At 31.5% G+C, this 16,691-nt stretch overlaps 3 protein-coding genes across 3 annotated transcripts; all 3 read left to right on the plus strand.

Annotated features, from left to right (window-relative positions):
• Positions 1-951: 951 nt before the first annotated feature.
• Positions 952-5,644, plus strand: LOC131849689 (uncharacterized). The gene is made up of 4 exons (XM_059199801.1): positions 952-2,850; positions 3,908-4,050; positions 4,584-4,711; positions 5,373-5,644. The coding sequence occupies exons 1-4, from the start codon at positions 952-954 to the stop codon at positions 5,603-5,605; spliced, it is 2,403 nt and encodes an 800-aa protein (XP_059055784.1). The 3' UTR covers positions 5,606-5,644.
• Positions 5,645-5,802: 158 nt separating this feature from the next.
• Positions 5,803-9,141, plus strand: LOC131849691 (uncharacterized). Its single transcript, XM_059199803.1, has 2 exons — positions 5,803-5,830; positions 7,964-9,141. The coding sequence occupies exons 1-2, from the start codon at positions 5,803-5,805 to the stop codon at positions 9,139-9,141; spliced, it is 1,206 nt and encodes a 401-aa protein (XP_059055786.1).
• Positions 9,142-9,654: 513 nt separating this feature from the next.
• LOC131849692 (uncharacterized) lies at positions 9,655-11,917 on the plus strand. Its single transcript, XM_059199804.1, has 4 exons — positions 9,655-9,727; positions 10,064-10,210; positions 10,683-11,333; positions 11,364-11,917. The coding sequence occupies exons 1-4, from the start codon at positions 9,655-9,657 to the stop codon at positions 11,915-11,917; spliced, it is 1,425 nt and encodes a 474-aa protein (XP_059055787.1).
• The last annotated feature ends 4,774 nt before the right edge of the window (positions 11,918-16,691 follow it).

Genomic DNA, 16,691 nt, shown 5'->3' on the forward strand with positions numbered 1-16,691 from the left:
TTTCATATTGCTCTACTATCATTAGCATTTTCTATTTCATTCATTGCTTACCTATAACAAGAAATCGACTGTCGAGTATGAACTGTCTTCAGGATTTTAAGTATCGTAGTTAGTACTTAGATAATTTTTTTAGGTTTGCTTAGGTTCTTTACAGATCAGAGCCAGGGTGGGGCAAGCTTATCACCCTGCCCCACCGTGGTTTCGTCCATGTCTCTATAGGTTCTAGGTTCACTACGTGTAGGTGAAGAGCGGTGTTGAATAATGAGATGCTAGAGTACTCTCTTATAAAGTTCTTGCTCATAATACACCTTAGGTGGTCTAGCGGTTTAGCACATTGCTTTACTTCCGATGGTCGCGGGTTCGATTCCTTGCACGATGCAAAAATTCAATCTGAGTGTTTTTTATGTATCTTAGTTTTTAGATATTTTTTTTTGTATGCATTTACAAAAAAAAATATCTAAGTACTTGTCTAGTACCCATAACACAAGATCTGCTTTCCGAGAGACTAGATGTCGCTGTGTTAATTGTCTACGGTGATTTATAATTTATCTATTCTTTGACAAAACTGTATAAATGTGTATATTTACTACAGACATATGTATTTCATAAAAATCGCTTTCAAATTATAATCTCAATAAGCAATTAATTTCTTACGGTAATTCCAATCACAGTATGAAATTAAAAACTGCACATGGGAATTAGAACTTTATTGACTTACATGTTCATTATCCATGAAATTAAGTTCCATAATTTTGAAAACATCAAACAATATTTTATTTCAACAATTGGAAAATGCTAATGATAGTAGCATTTCTAATTTTATCATTACATTTTTCATCTTCATTTTCAATTCGTAAGTCTATATTATCATATTCCTATAGTTGAATTCATTTTGAATTTTCACTATTATGCTTTCTTGTAGGTACGTGTGTTCCCAATACAAAATTTATTATGAATGAGCAATTGTGCGTATGCGATAACATTGGTCACTGGAATGAGGCAAATTGCCATAGAATTAGCCGCCGATACAAGTGCCAATCAGGTCAAATTATATGGAAAGATTGTAACCAATGCATCTGTCAAGAAGACGGCCAGTTATCGTGCACGGTCTCCACTTGTCTTGATGACGCAACTACCGCTAAAAGTGTATCTTTGATTCTTCGCGAAAAGTTGTCAACTGTTAGCCCTTGGTGTACTCCATTCAAATCATATTACATCAACTGTAGTATATGCGTCTGTCCCGCATCAGGCTGGACTTCTGAAGCCACTTGTGCTCTAGACTCATCTTGCCAAAAATTGCCATCTGATTTTATCACTGATAAGAGGTTATGCATACCTAATGTAATGTACTTGTTTCCTTGTTTTCACTGTTTATGTTCGGAAGACAGATATTTTGTACCTGATAAGTGTGTAGAAACTTGTGCATTACAAATTGAATCACCTAGGAGATGTCTCTCAAGAACTTTTTATAGAAAGAACTGTAACGTCTGCTGGTGTCCTGATGACAGTATACCTGATGAGAAACATTGCACTAATGTTGTTTGTAATAAAGAATCGAAATTTAAATTTCTAGATAACCTCAGAAAGGGATCGACCAAGTGTGTACCACATACTTTCACGAAACCAAAATGCTACTACTGTGATTGTAACGCTAACGGAAACATCAATGAAAATGCGTGTCTCGAATTAGATTGTTTGAAAAGCAACAAATTCAAATATGATGTAACAAAAACAACATGTAGTCCTGGAGAAATGGTACCTATTTGTATAGAATGCTTTTGTTTAAGAAACGGACAAACAAGCAATAAATACTGCTCTAGAATGTGCTCATATATTAGTAAACTGAACGTGTTACAAAAAGTTTTAAAAGATAATGCAAAAAATAACAGCCTGATTGATAGAGATGCTATTAAAAATACTATAGTTAATGATATTTGTGAAACAAACACAGTGTATTTAGATCAAGGTAGATATTGTATATGTCCAAAAAGCGGTAACACTCATTTCAAACTTTGCACATCTATGACCGAAGACAAAGTATATAGAACCAGATCAGCTATGATAAAGAGCTATAACATTATAAACGAACAATACAATCAAACTTGTGACCCTAACACATTTGTTGATATTGACTGTAATACCTGCTACTGTTCAAAGAACGGAACTATTGATCTTAAATGGTGTACCTACGATGATTGCGATGCTAAAAGAACTGTCCAAAATAATATTAAAAAATCTTTACCACCAATAACTGTTTCAGAAGTTAGTGATACATGCACTCCTGGATCTATATCTAAAATCGATTGCAATTTTTGTATATGTCCTGATACAGGTAGTTTTAATGACAGAGTATGTACAAAAAACGCTTGCAAAGATTTAGATGAGTCAGCAAACAACGATTTCTTAATCTGTGATCCATTGCAGTACTATATTGTAGATTGTAATACATGTATATGTCCTCAAGATGGTTTTAAAAACGTAGCTCGATGTACAAAAAATGTTTGTGAAAAGAATTTTCTCAGATCAGAAAATTGTGTTTCTGGTCAACTTTTCAGTGACGACTGTAATGTCTGCGTTTGTCCGCCCAATGGTAATAAGGCTGATAGAGTATGTACTAATTATACATGCTCTGATGCAGGTACTCCTTGGAAGGAGATATTTACGCTATCCAAAAGTTTGTTGAGTATACATGATTTTGATTATAGCACAAGAAAACTAGATATGTGCTTTCCCGGTGAAGAATTCGTGGTTGATTGCAAAGTTTGCGTTTGCCCAGATATGGGTCTAAGAGTTTATGCTTCTTGCACTCAACTTTTATGTAACGATACTTCCAATATTGACAAAAAATATGTAAGTATAATATAATCTATACATATAAATAAAATTGGAGTGTCTGTTTGTAATATTGAAATAATCGTATTTTAATACATGCATATGAATATAAATACATACACCAAAATAACATTTTTTACAATTTTTGTCTGTCTGTCTGTTTGTTCCGGCTAATTTCTGAAATGGCTGGACCGATTTTGAGGGAACTATTTTTGGCAGGTAGCTGACGTAATAAGGTGTCACTTAGGCTACTTTTATTTTAGAAAAATATAGTTAAATTCCACGCGGACGAAGTCGCATGTACAGCTAGTATAAAATATAATAAGGAAATGACAAAGTGGAACTTTATTCAGATAATGACAAAGAACACGAAAAGAAGAAATAGTATTATTATTACATAGTCATATTATACTATAGTCATCTTATGATATCCCGATGACAGGACTGCTGTTTATGTGTGTATAGAGTCGATTGTTACCGTCTATCGTTAGGTGGGAATTCAGTTTGTTCGCCAATTATAATGTAAAAAAACTGTTAAAAAACTTTTATGGTATCTTTAGTAAACTACATTGTCGCATCTTTTCTGGTTCCCTCTATCTTGTTAAAAGATTATCATGTTAATGTATTACCTCCTACTATTGTTATATATGAATTTTAAACAACGCTAATCGTATTAAAATCATTATAGAATCAAGATCCTTTAACCTCTACAAACTGGGGGGAAAGGAGATTGATTGTTAGTAAAGTGGACTCATGACCCCATTACTAGTAATGTACAGGTGTATAGTAAATATACAGGGAAGCGAATTAGTAATGTGGACTAAAAACCCTATTGCTACCATGTCAGGTTGACCTCCACGCGGTTCCCCCTGGAAACCATCGTGATAAGTTCGTGGTGAGGTTGTCACGATGGGCTAACTAACCTGACCTCATGTTCATCTTATCATCCCCCACTGGTGCCCCGCCAGCGTAAACCTTTAGCGCGGCGGGTGCACCATTCCATTATCATCCATAAAAAAAAACCTCTACAAACTTATGTCATGTAAATTTCGAATACAGATAATTAAAATTATAGAATCAAGAACCTTTAAGTGGCTCTACAAACATTGAGGAATCTCACCCCCGAACTAGAAGAGAAGACCAAGGTTGCACGTCTTTTAACCTGACAGATAGTTCAGAGAGAAAGGAATGCACTCCTGGGTCCATGTACATCATCAGGTCACTAAAGTCATATTATTAAATTAACATTTTTGTTTTAATTTTGAAGAATTGCAATAGCAGTTTAGAGCAAGTATATACTTTTTTCCAAATTGAATAATTTTAGAGCCAGTGCTCAGTACCTAAAACCTTTTACTTATGATCCGTAATATATTAATATTTAGAAGCTCTTGGGATTCGACATATTCATATTAAGAAATATTTTTATCAATTTTTTACAAAACAAAGTACCTTAAAATTGTAATCAAATATTATAAGATCAAAACTGTGCATTTGCTATGATTTCTATCACAAAACGTTCATCTATATAATTTCAATATTCCCCATAATATCATTAAAGTATGAATTGACGTAATATAAAAAATATAGTCTATGTTCGAAAGAAATTTCACCATATTCAATTTCTAACATGTCTATCGAAACTGTTTAGAAGCCTGCCACTAAACCATAACTTCTTTTGCATTTGCCCATTCAATAATCTCCAGATCTGTGTTTATTAATTGTTAAATATATGTAATTCCTTTACTATTTAGATGCCGGCAATGCATTTGTCCCTATATGGGTAATATCAATCACTTCTGTCGTCCGCTACCAGAAGGTACTTATTGCGAGCAAGCGTTCCCGAATTACAACTATTTACCCATGGGCAGAAGACGTCAAGGTATACATAAATCTTTATATAATTTGTATATTTGGTATAATTTGTAAAAAAATTAAAATATACAAGTGAGCGATTAACGAAACCAGGGGAAATATGTCAAGTACATAAAAGGATTACACCTAGGACCACTAAGAAGAGCCGAATGAAAACAATATAAAGTATCAAGTTAGAATTTTAATTTTGAATAATTAAAACGAAACATAAACCAGTAAGTATTCCAGGCCGCGTTAGCAATTAAAAAAAAACACCGTTCATTCAGCCACAAATTTGTTCCCAATAGGCAAAGATAAAACATTACGTACACGCGAAAAATAGAAATATTTTGGTGTTGATGCAGTTCATTTACAAATCGAATTCAAATAAGTTAAGATTATTTTTATTGTGAAATAATAGAAGATATTCATGTAGTCCTATTACTGCACACAATAATTAAAAAGTGCCTTTCCATTTGTCATATTTTCATGATTAAACGACTAAAGACGTCGTAACTAAATTTAATATAATGATAGGTATGTTATAATAATAATATGTTGCTATTCTAAACTATATGCTATACTATTGACTTATACTATTTTATAACTTAATAAAAGCAGACGAAATCACATGTAACAAGCAGTATTATATAATTAAAAAAACTATATGGTATTCAATTCGTTTACAGATAACTCGACAAGTTTCAATACTGCTGATACGACAGAAATCATTCCAACGAACCACAATCACACAGAGTATAAATGCGCAAAACCTGGTAGGATCATAGATAAGTGTTTCATTTGTGAATGTGATGACCACAATGTTATTATTGAAGAACATTGCTTCAAAAGTAATGCAAAATCGTGTCTAGCTGCTGAAAAACCTACATTTTTAAAAGACAATAAACTTATTGTAATGTGAATGTATCTTTTTGTTTAGTGACTAAGTAAGAATGTAGTCCTACACTGTACATTTTTCTAGAAACGCACAATCACATTATGAAATTACCTTCCAGCAATGATTTCTGAACCGATACGATATTGCAACATTCAATAAAAGAGCTTATTCCTTCTTAAAAGGCCGGCAATGCACTTGCAATTGCCCTGATGTAGGTGCTCATGGGCGGCGGTAATCGTTTACCATCAGGTGAGCCCCAAGCTGGTTTGTCCCCTATACTATACAATAGACAAACCATATCTGTCACCACACCATACCACCATAAACTGAATCTGTCACGGCTAACTGACCTGACTTCATACTCATCTTATCAACTTTCACTGGAGTACTGTCAGCGCAGGGGGGTGATCATTCCATTGAATCCAACAGTGAATAGTTCATATTGTTGAAGGGTCAGGCTTCGCTGTTGGCGATAGTATATATATAAATGATTATCATTTTTCATCAAGTGGCCAAAGCTTGTTAAAAAAATACATTAAAAATCGATATGTAACTCGTAAGCACTAATTACTAAAATCAATTGAATCAATCAGGTCATCAAGTTAAGTGCTAATAAAACGCTTCAAATACAATCCAATTTAGTTACTCTGATTTTAATTTCATGAAATCACTTTGTTCTAATTCTTTATTGTTTATACAAGATGTTTATATATATTGGTATTTGTATATTCTCGTTAATTTTACTCATATATGTAGCAGCTACTGATGTAATTGGTAAGATTGTTAATATTAATATCTTAATAAGGATCATTATAACAGACTATGACAATCATGTTGTCAATTTTTAAATATATAATAGTAACACTGTGCCTACACTTGTAATACTTCTGCCAACACTCGACAACCCTCTAATACAGTACCTCTCCAGATAACATAGATTTAAGTTATGTAAGTGTAAAGTCAGTCCACGTTACTATTCCGCGTCGAATGTAGGCGTTACTAATAAGCCATGTAGCACACTATCCTATAAACTTATAAATATTATTACACTTATATATTCACTAAGTACTAATACAATAAACAATATTTTATGTAGCGACACCTCATCAAATAACGCTACAGTGGTGAGGTGATAACTACAACTGTCTCTGCGTTAGCAAGTAATGCTGTAAGAAATATAGAAAATCTAGTCTATTGTCTCATTGATCACTCGAATTAAAAATAAAGAATAAGTGTTTATTTTTCCACAATAAAACGTTGCAAGACCTTTTCTTTTCTATATTCTATTAATTTCAAAGTCAAATAATTTCGGTCAGTAATCCAACCAACAAATTTTAGCATTTATGCGGGTAGTTGACGCTTAGATTTTGCTACTCCATCATCTACATTACATGTACAATGTACATACCTTCTTTTATGTTTTGACTAATGTTTAATTTTGTGTAAATAAATTTTTTAAATATGTTAAAAATGAAATTAATCAGTTGTTCCCCCAAATTCAAAATCCTTATAAACTGAACATTTGACTGGACCACGCAATAGACCGAATCAAGTGCTACCTTTACCACGATGCAACGTCAATTTGTTAATGCCTCTGTTAATTCCAATTTTGAATTTAAATACAGTACAGTAGTTTCTTACCTTTTTCAGAATATGAGCAGAATTCCTGTGCAATTGGTAATATTTTGCATAACGACTGTAATCATTGTGTTTGCACACAAAAAGGCATATATGAATGTTCAGTAAAGAACTGTACAGAGAGTAAGTGGTAAACTTTATAATTTAATTAAAGCCTGGCGTTACTTGTATAAGGAATTTTCGATATTTTAAATATGTTAGACAGATACTCTATCTGAACGCCCCGTAATTATATTAAGATTTTATGTGACTAAAAGATTTACTTCTAGATAAAAAATATAGCAGTTGAGTTTCTTTCTTTGTTTGTTAGACTACCCACTTTAGTTCAGAATTATATTATTATATTATATTATTATATTTATATTTTTATTTTTCACGACTGTGAAAAATATGACAGAATGTGTCCTATATGGATTGATGATTTTTGCGTTGTAGAACGTTTATCAGGAATAATTTATCACTAAACTCTATGGTCTAACTCTATATCTATGGTAGTGAAATTGACTCTTATATACAATGTAAAATCTATGTAGTCTTAAAACATGTTTAAATGAGTTTTATGTTTAACTCAAAATTAAAAACAATTCTCTCATCAATGCTAACCACCAACGTGTTTCTGCTTGAAATGCATAGATACTTTAGCAGTAAATTACAGAACTTTTTTTTCTATCAATTTTCCATATCAGTTACATAAAGAACAACGAAATTCTAATAGAAATTAATACAGGATTCTTATTATTTCAGGTAACAATACTGAAAATAATTTCCATTGTGAGCCTAATCAAATTTATGTCAATAATAATATTACATGTATTTGTAATAATTATGGATACTGGCCACATAAACAATGCCAGGAAACTTTTCAAACACTATTAAGTAAAAACAATAATAAAACCAAATGCCAACCAAATTCGTATGTAATTATACAATGTAACGTATGTCGTTGCAACTCTGAAGGTGCTATCGACAGAAAACATTGTACTAAAAATATTTGCAACGATGAAGTTCAACAATACAACACTAGAAAGTCAAATAGCCTTAGTTATGTACATGGCACATGTAAGAAACAAAACTGGTACGCTTTAGCACCTTGTCAATTCTGTTATTGTGTCAATGATAATAAACTATTATGTAACACAGGACATTATACTAAAAAATTGGCTTTAGGAAGTTATAATCTAACACTATGTGGTAAAGACCTAATTAAAGAAGCAATACAATTGACGCCTGGCAATCAAAATTCTTTACAACAAAACGAAGTTAAAAACGTAATGGAAAGGTCCAAGAAACTAGATTCTACTACACCTTCTACCATGAGATATACATCCAAAGAACAAGGTCATGTTGTAATTGAAGTAAATAGGGAAGGGAATGAAAATATAGTTGAGGATAATATAAAAGGAAATGACAATGAGGACCTTTATTCAGATAGTGACGAAGAATACGAAAATGTTGATGTAAATAATGTTATCGCTCGAGAAGGTATATTCACACAAATGCCTTATCAAGATGAGGAACCAGATAATAGCATGGAGATAAATTATGTTGACAGTACTGGAGATGTAAGTGATCAAGTTGCAGACTCGGATAATGAAATAGTTATTGAATCTATAGTAAAACCGTCACCACAGCATCCAAAAAACAATGTTGTTGAAATTTCAACTGCTATGAATAGTATTTTGAGTTATCTTAAAAAAACAGATGATGCTAAATTGAAGACAGTGATTGATAATAAAAACCTTTTAAAGTTTAGTATTCCGAAAGTTCTGGAAAAGGTTTTCAAAATGGCGTTGAGGAGGTCAATGCTCACATTGAAAAATGACACCAAATGCGTACCCGGCGCTGTGGAAGCAGTTAAATGTAACACGTGTTTCTGTTTGAAAAATGCTAAAATGCTTTGTACAAAAAAAGTTTGTAAATAAAGGATTTAATTAGAACAGTTTTATTAATGCGATTTTAAGTCTGACACAAAAACTAAGGTTAATTTATAATTCTGACGCATTCTTCGATGAAAAAAACACGGAAATCAAGTCAAATTTGACTTGATTTCCGTGTTTTTTTCCCTGACGAGTTGGTATCAAATATTCCGAGCGAAATGTGAAGTGTTGCGTTCACCACACATCGATAGTTAATCTCTCTGACTGCTTCATCTGGAATAATAGACGTTACGATAAGGTTTTTGTTAGTTATATCTTACATCACGGTTATCCTATAAAATGCGTATGAATTATTAATTGCATTGACTGAGCCAAATAATAATAAGTAGGAAATTAATCTGACCATTTTTGTAAAATAATTTAGATTGTATTTTATCTATCGAATTAATAAAAATAGTAATAAAGATATTTCGAATTGTTACATTAATCAAACGAGAAGATTAAAACGTAGTTTTATTACCTGTACCAATGAAAATAAAAATAAAGTAACTGAATAAAATGGTTGTAAGAACAACACTTTCATTAATACTTTTTCAAATTATTACAACTGCCGCATTAAGACACGAGAAGCGTAAGTTTTATTATTTTATATTAATAATGTATGCGTATTTATCTTAAAAAAATATCGAAAAGATTACTACTTACCGAGGACCTTAAAAATGATTAATTCAGCTGCCATATAGTTCGCTTTTGCAAGGCATGTTTCTGTCGAAAGGTCAAATAAAGCGCTGAAATTACGGTAGTAGTATGAGATCTTAGTCTTCCAGAATAGCAACGTATAAGCAGTATCGCGGATGTCACATAATAACGTTATGTTTTTAATGTGTAATAAATATAAGTTAACGTTTCTAATTCCCTGGAATACCTACATAATACCAATTACATAAAAAGTACTTTTATATTCCAGCTGTAGCACAATTAATATGGCAAGGTCGATGCACAAGAAACAAGTATGCTCTAAATGATTGCAATTGGTGTACGTGTAATGAGAAACATCAGTATACATGCAAGGCTCGCGTCTGTGATGAAGTCGACATGTTTGGACATTTTAATGGTTAGAAAAAACAAAGATAATCTTTCTGATTCACTGTACAAGAGAATCTCTTCAATCTTATTCTAATTTTAAATTCTACTTTCTTATTATTATTTTTTTTCTCTTTGGCAAGAGGCTAGTCTTCAATACTTAGTTTTGAGTGACGTATTCTCATCTGTTTTTAGCTAAAAGTATCTGCATAGATTTAGATAAAATATTACAACAATAATTGCAACAGTTTCATTCTAAAAATCTTTACGTTTCAGTAATATAGAGGTTTAGTACTGGCCCCAGTTTTACATTTCTTAATCTCCATATGGAGCGAAACAAATAGCTGTAACTGCATTTTATTTAATATTCAGAGCGCCTATTTTAGCAATCGGTTGTCAAATTCTATTCTTCAATTAAATTTATCATTTTTTCAGCAACATGTTTTTTTAACTTGAACAGCAGCTAACTACATACTTCTAAATAATACGTTTCATTATAACAGATGCCATACGTGATATAAACGTTGGTATGGAGGGACACGGCACGTGGCGCTCTTCAGAGTCTCCCTGCGAACCAGGTGTACACTATCAGCGAAAAGATCTCCTTTGTGTTTGCGACGAAGAAGGTAATTGGCCCAATCCAGTCTGCCGAGATATATTCCGCATTCTTCACCCTGTCGAAGTCATTGAAGCATTTGAAACAAAGCATCAAAGTTGTAGTCCAACAAAACTCTATTTAATCGGTTGCAATGTGTGTTTTTGTCCGTCCAAAGGTAAAATAGACACAGATATGTGTACAAAAAGAGAATGTGTTCACAATGACCCAGTAATTATAGCTCGAGATGAAAATAATGCGGAAAGAAAGGAAAATGATATTATAGACAATTATGATATTTATGCACAATGTCGTCCAGATCATAAATATAAATTGGGCTGTAAGACGTGTATTTGCCTTAGAAATAATAGACTGCATTGTAACAATTGCACTTCAAATGAACAAGCCGTGGAAGCTGTGCAATCATATTGTAGTAATATAAAGAAAGGACACTTGTTTAGCAGAGATTGTAATTTATGTTACTGCGATAAAAATGGACATTCATATTGTACTGTAAAAAAATGTTTAAAATCTAAAAATATGTATTATAAGGAATTTAGTGACAACAATATAGTTTTAGATGTAACAGATGAGCCTTTCAATGAAGAAAATTGCATACCAGGAAATGTTTACAAAAAAGATTGTAATACATGTTCATGTGTTGAAAGAGACGGTAAAAAAACGTTCGGGTGCTCATTAAAATTTTGTGCAAGAACGAGAAGTACCAATGAGTTGATGCATTTTGACTGCGTTGAGAATACAGTTTACGAATTGAATTGTCTAATTTGTAGCTGTGAAGTAGTAAATGGTACAAAAAAACAATTATGCGAAGTCAATCCAAAGTGTAATGATGTAACAAGAAATGCAAATGATCTAGATGAATTGCATGGCTATTGTGAACCGTTGCATAATTATAAGAAAGACTGCAATGATTGCCGATGTTTATCCGATGGCAAAACTGTAATATGTACATCACGGATTTGTGCTAAGCGTTCTCAGAAACCGATCAGAGTAGATATTGTGCCTGTAACACAAAAAGGCGAGCATTGTCCTATAGGCCATTCTTATAAAATAGATTGTAATTATTGTTTCTGCTTGTCAAACGGTAATGCTGTATGTACGACTATTGGTTGTAAAAAATAAATTATTATAATGTTTATTTTAACGTTTAATGCGCAGTAAAATCTTACTACCCGTATGTTTTATTAGGTCACATCTACGCAGCATTTCTAGCATTATGTATATTTATAATCTTTATATATAAAAATTATGTGTCACGTTGTTTGGTTTGGGTTTAGGAGCGCGCGAAGCGCTCCTAAACTACTAACCCGCTTGCAAATTTGATTTGCACATTGCGCATTGTGTGAAATTTGATCCAATTTGAAAGGTAGGATAGCTTACATCTTAATTTATAGTCGCAATATTATTTTATTCAAGAACCTTAGCCACAGCAACACGTGGCCGGATCTTCTAGTCTGTAATAATATTATAAATTACACATTAATGTATGTTTTTTACCTTTTCAAGACCTAAAACGGCTGATAATGAGGCCTTTTTATAGTACAGGAGGCAAACGAGCTTGTGAAACATCTGATGGTAAGTCATTACCGCCGCCCATGAGCTCCTGCAATACCAGGGATAAGGGTAAGAATTAGGAAAGGGATAGAGGATGGGCGTCCAAAACCATGATATGGGCTATATCTTATATATAAAATTCTCGTGTCACAATGTTAGTTACTATACCTCCGAAATAGCTTTACCGTATTTTATGAAATTTTATACGCATATTCAGTAGGTCTGAGATTCAGCGATACCCCTGAGTGATAAGAGTTGTCCACCCCTAACGGTTTTTTTTATTATACTTTTTTATATTGTAGCATGAAAAGATACATACAACCCTAAATTTGTATCCATCTATCACCAACTCCTATTTTTTAATCATCATCATTGCCTTGCCTTTATCCCATTATTTGGGGTCGGCGCAGTATGTCATTCTCTTCCATAGCTCTCTATCGGTCGTCATATCTAAACATACTCTTCTTTTATTCATATTATCTTTCACACAATCCATCCATCTTTTCTTAGGGCGTCCCCTCCCTTTTTAATAGTGCTTTTAATTTATATGGCAAAACAACGTGTACGGGGTCAGATAGTTTTACATAAAAAATGGACTAAGTGGTGTTTAAAGCACCCAATGCTACAGTAAATGTTTGCCATCATATGTGTTGCATATATATATAAATATAAACTATTGTTTTATATCTGATTGCGAACTGTAGCGCCATTTTGTATGCCCTACCGGAGTTTCTATTGCTTTTATTTCCGAAATTAAAACACATTTCCATTTACAACTATATTTCATTTCATCTAAAATAATTTACAAGCATCATCCTAAAAAACAATGCAATTGAATTAATCAGTTTGAAATACAAAAACATAGTTACAAATAAATTCCATACACACATAGATCGGGGAACGGGGACTGTGTAACATGTAACAATCAGATGAAGTAACAATCACAGTGACAATTTGTAATATTACAAACTGAAGAGCTTGTGTGGTTGAACCCGCTAATCTATCTAAGGAAAGCTATATAACATATATATGACCAATAGAAGATAATGGCTTCAGCAGATTATCGGGTTGAAATGATAGAAATCTTAAATATATTGTGTAAATTACTATTTAATTATAAATTAGGATGATTGAACTTGAAAATCTACGTTATCTCGATGGATTTGATTTTTATAGTCTGTACCTACGTGTACGTTACGTAGCGAATTTAAATGGATGGATATGCGATCCAATCAAAACGCTTCTTCTGTGTTGCTTTTATTTCTGCTTGTATGCGACAGAAGTGGAGCATCAATAAAAATAGTTTTAAAAACGGAGTAATTCATTTCCTTTGAGAACCCCAGTCATTTCACTCAGATTCTGGAATGTACTGCCATCTACAGCGTGGAGTTTTTCAAGTAGATAAGGTTTCTTAACGGTTGTACGTGACCCTTCAGGTGTTTTGGGGTATGAAGGATATAGACTCGTTACCAGATGGATGGTATGCTTGAATTTTACCACCATGATATAAAAAAATCTCTCTATCGCAGACGAAGTAGCGCGGATCAGCTAGAGTATCAGGGTTATAAGCGTAGTGCCTAAAATGTGACATGCTACAGGTAACATAATGCCCAATACTTTATAATTAAGATACAGATTGCTTAAAATTAGAGACAATACTGCAACTAAGTTATCAAACTTAACTATGATTGATACTTCACTTTGTTTGTTACTGATTCATTCACATGTTCTTTGTTACAGATTTTACAATACATTTTGTGCACATAAACACTAACATAATCCTCACACAGTAATAATAATAAAAATAAAATAATCTGTCAAATAAATATAAAAATAATCATCATAGTATAATTTAAAATTAAAATATGCTATAACATTTGAGTACAAAACGTTTGTTTTAGTTAATTACTAAAGCATTTCAACTAAGAGGTTCATTCGTGTCATTAAATATATCTTTTAAAATAGATTTAATTTGTTTATTATAATTTACTTCGATCACAGTTTTTGTGCTTAATTATAAAGTAACTGTACAAATAAGAGACAATTGTAAGTAGACGTTAACAATTAAAAAAAGGATATCATATTTTATTAAATCAAATCAAAATATCTATAATCATGTAGTTCTATTGCAGACTCTTATGATATGTCAAACACCTACCGTCAGTTCGGAGTACTTTCGAGTTCTTTTTAAACGAGCTTGTACATGATAAACATGTACCAATCATCTATAATATCATTTAAAAAGAATAAGAGGTGAGTTTCTAGTAGGTAAGTTCTTATCTTGATAGCATTCCAACTCATACAAGTGGTCAATAGCTGGACTCAGTTTTTTTAATTTAGTCCAATACAATTTTAGTCAAAACTAAATCCAACCATTAATTCCCATTCTCTAATGAAACAAATGCTTCTTTTCGTCATTAAAATAAATTAAATAATAATATAAGTACAAAACAAATAATATTTTATAAGTATCATGTTTAATAATGATTACATTATTTTAATTATAAATTAAACCTTGTCACTTGTATTATAATTTCAATATTTTAACATATTTTGGTATATATTCAGTACATAATTATTATAATATATTTATAAAAAATTAGGATGATGTTTGTTTTAATATTTTCTATAGAATTACAAAAACTTTGTGTCTACAATAGAAGAATTTTATTTTTAAGATTTCTGTTCAAATTTGAATTAAGTAGGTTTTATAACTATGCACGGGAATTTAATGAAATTACTACGGTTTTGTCGTTCGCGACAATTGTATCGACTTCAAGTGTTCACTTTTTGGTATTTAAGCTGTGGATTAGTTACATCTCACTCACAAATTATAGTCAGTTTATTAAATTTCCGTATTTAATTATATAAACATAACAATTTTGCTACTTTTTATTATCATTGAAGCTTAGAAAAGATTTAATTAGTCTATCTAATTTATAAGGCAGGTAGCTATAAACACTACACGTAGTCGTAGTCATATTGGCGATACAAAGCGATTTATTAGTCAATTTCTTAAAAGGTCATAATTTATTTACGTAATTATTTAATTGTTGACAGAATTTCGATGAAAATAAAATAATAATGAAAATTGCATGCTACGTAGCATGTTATATAAAAAAATATATAGGTATTTTGTTTAATTAAAATTTAAACTCCATAAAAATCTATGTAGGTACCTACATCTTAAAAGTGCAAGATACCCATTGCCTACTTGAACCGAAATCAATGGGAGAAGTAAAATATAGGTTATAAATACCTAAATCATAAATATAGGATCATACTTAAAATAAAGAGAAAGAAATTTAGCATACAGTTTTAAATAAACCCTGAAAACGGAAAGGAATCAACTAAAAATTTGAATTAGTATTCTAGAATAGAAATACACGAATACTAAATTACTTATCATGTAATAACATAAAAAAAACTCATATAACTGACGTAAAATATTTATTTGCATGTTCAATTTCACGCCTTCCAATTCAGAAAAATAAAAAAACAAGTATGTATTTGTCATATTATGAAATATTTTGTGCGAAAACTCTTTCTATTTCAAAAATTATTGACAGTACTTTTTCTACAGAACACTTTTTTAGTTCCATATTGTATATTCTATAGATATTCTGTTACAGTAACACGAGGACAAAATGGCGGAAACAAGCGCTAATTTTATATTATAATTTGATGCACGTGACAGTAATATAAATAACATAACATTTTCTATATATTCCCTTCAACTCCTTACTATTACAGGAGCGATTTGTTTTCTCGAATACAGTTGATCTTTACAAAACGCTTTTCAGCGATAAGGCCGCCCATTGTTGCCTCTTTAAATCATTATTGTATGTTTATATATATTTATATATTTATACATAATAATGTTTGTTTTCATTCTGTGAGGAGAACAATAAAGAATTTTTCATTCATTCATAAAATACATAAAAACAAACTGTGACAAAGTAACTAAATGTATTCTACAAATTTACATTGCATCCATACAAGAAGTTTCTTCGTTCTGCGCCACAAATTGTGACCACATTTATTCATTAATCACAATAACCATGTCAACAAATTCATTCTTCAAAGACGGTTTTGTCGAGTGGCAAGTATTTCTAACCATATCTATAGTACTGATACTTGGTTGAATATTACTAAAAACATCAAATCTTCAGATAAAATATATTATGTTTCATATTCTCAGAATAAGCGCATAGACAGTGAGTTATACAGAACACAAAGAATTAATATAGATAAACAAAGCAAATATATTGAATTAAAAAAAAATTAGTTTCATTATAATTTTTAATCATACAATAAAAAAGTTTCGGACGAAAGCAAGATG

This window comes from Achroia grisella, unplaced genomic scaffold, assembly GCF_030625045.1.
Source record: "Achroia grisella isolate CSIRO2021 unplaced genomic scaffold, CSIRO_AGI_Agris_v1 utg660, whole genome shotgun sequence".
In the NCBI taxonomy this organism is placed as follows: domain Eukaryota; kingdom Metazoa; phylum Arthropoda; class Insecta; order Lepidoptera; family Pyralidae; genus Achroia; species Achroia grisella.

Excerpts from the sequence above, each read along its gene's own strand:
- LOC131849691 (XM_059199803.1), top strand. The coding sequence starts at position 5,803 with ATGGGCGGCGGTAATCGTTTACCATCAG. Across the intron at positions 5,831-7,963 it reads CGGTAATCGTTTACCATCAG|GTAACAATACTGAAAATAAT; the intron begins GTGAGCCCCAAG and ends TTATTATTTCAG.
- LOC131849689 (XM_059199801.1), top strand. The coding sequence starts at position 952 with ATGAATGAGCAATTGTGCGTATGCGATAACATTGGTCACTGGAATGAG. Across the intron at positions 2,851-3,907 it reads CCAATATTGACAAAAAATAT|AATCAAGAACCTTTAAGTGG; the intron begins GTAAGTATAATA and ends TTAAAATTATAG. Across the intron at positions 4,051-4,583 it reads GGGTCCATGTACATCATCAG|ATGCCGGCAATGCATTTGTC; the intron begins GTCACTAAAGTC and ends TTTACTATTTAG.
- LOC131849692 (XM_059199804.1), top strand. The coding sequence starts at position 9,655 with ATGGTTGTAAGAACAACACTTTCATTAATACTTTTTCAAATTATTACA. Across the intron at positions 9,728-10,063 it reads CGCATTAAGACACGAGAAGC|CTGTAGCACAATTAATATGG; the intron begins GTAAGTTTTATT and ends TTTATATTCCAG. Across the intron at positions 10,211-10,682 it reads CATGTTTGGACATTTTAATG|ATGCCATACGTGATATAAAC; the intron begins GTTAGAAAAAAC and ends TCATTATAACAG.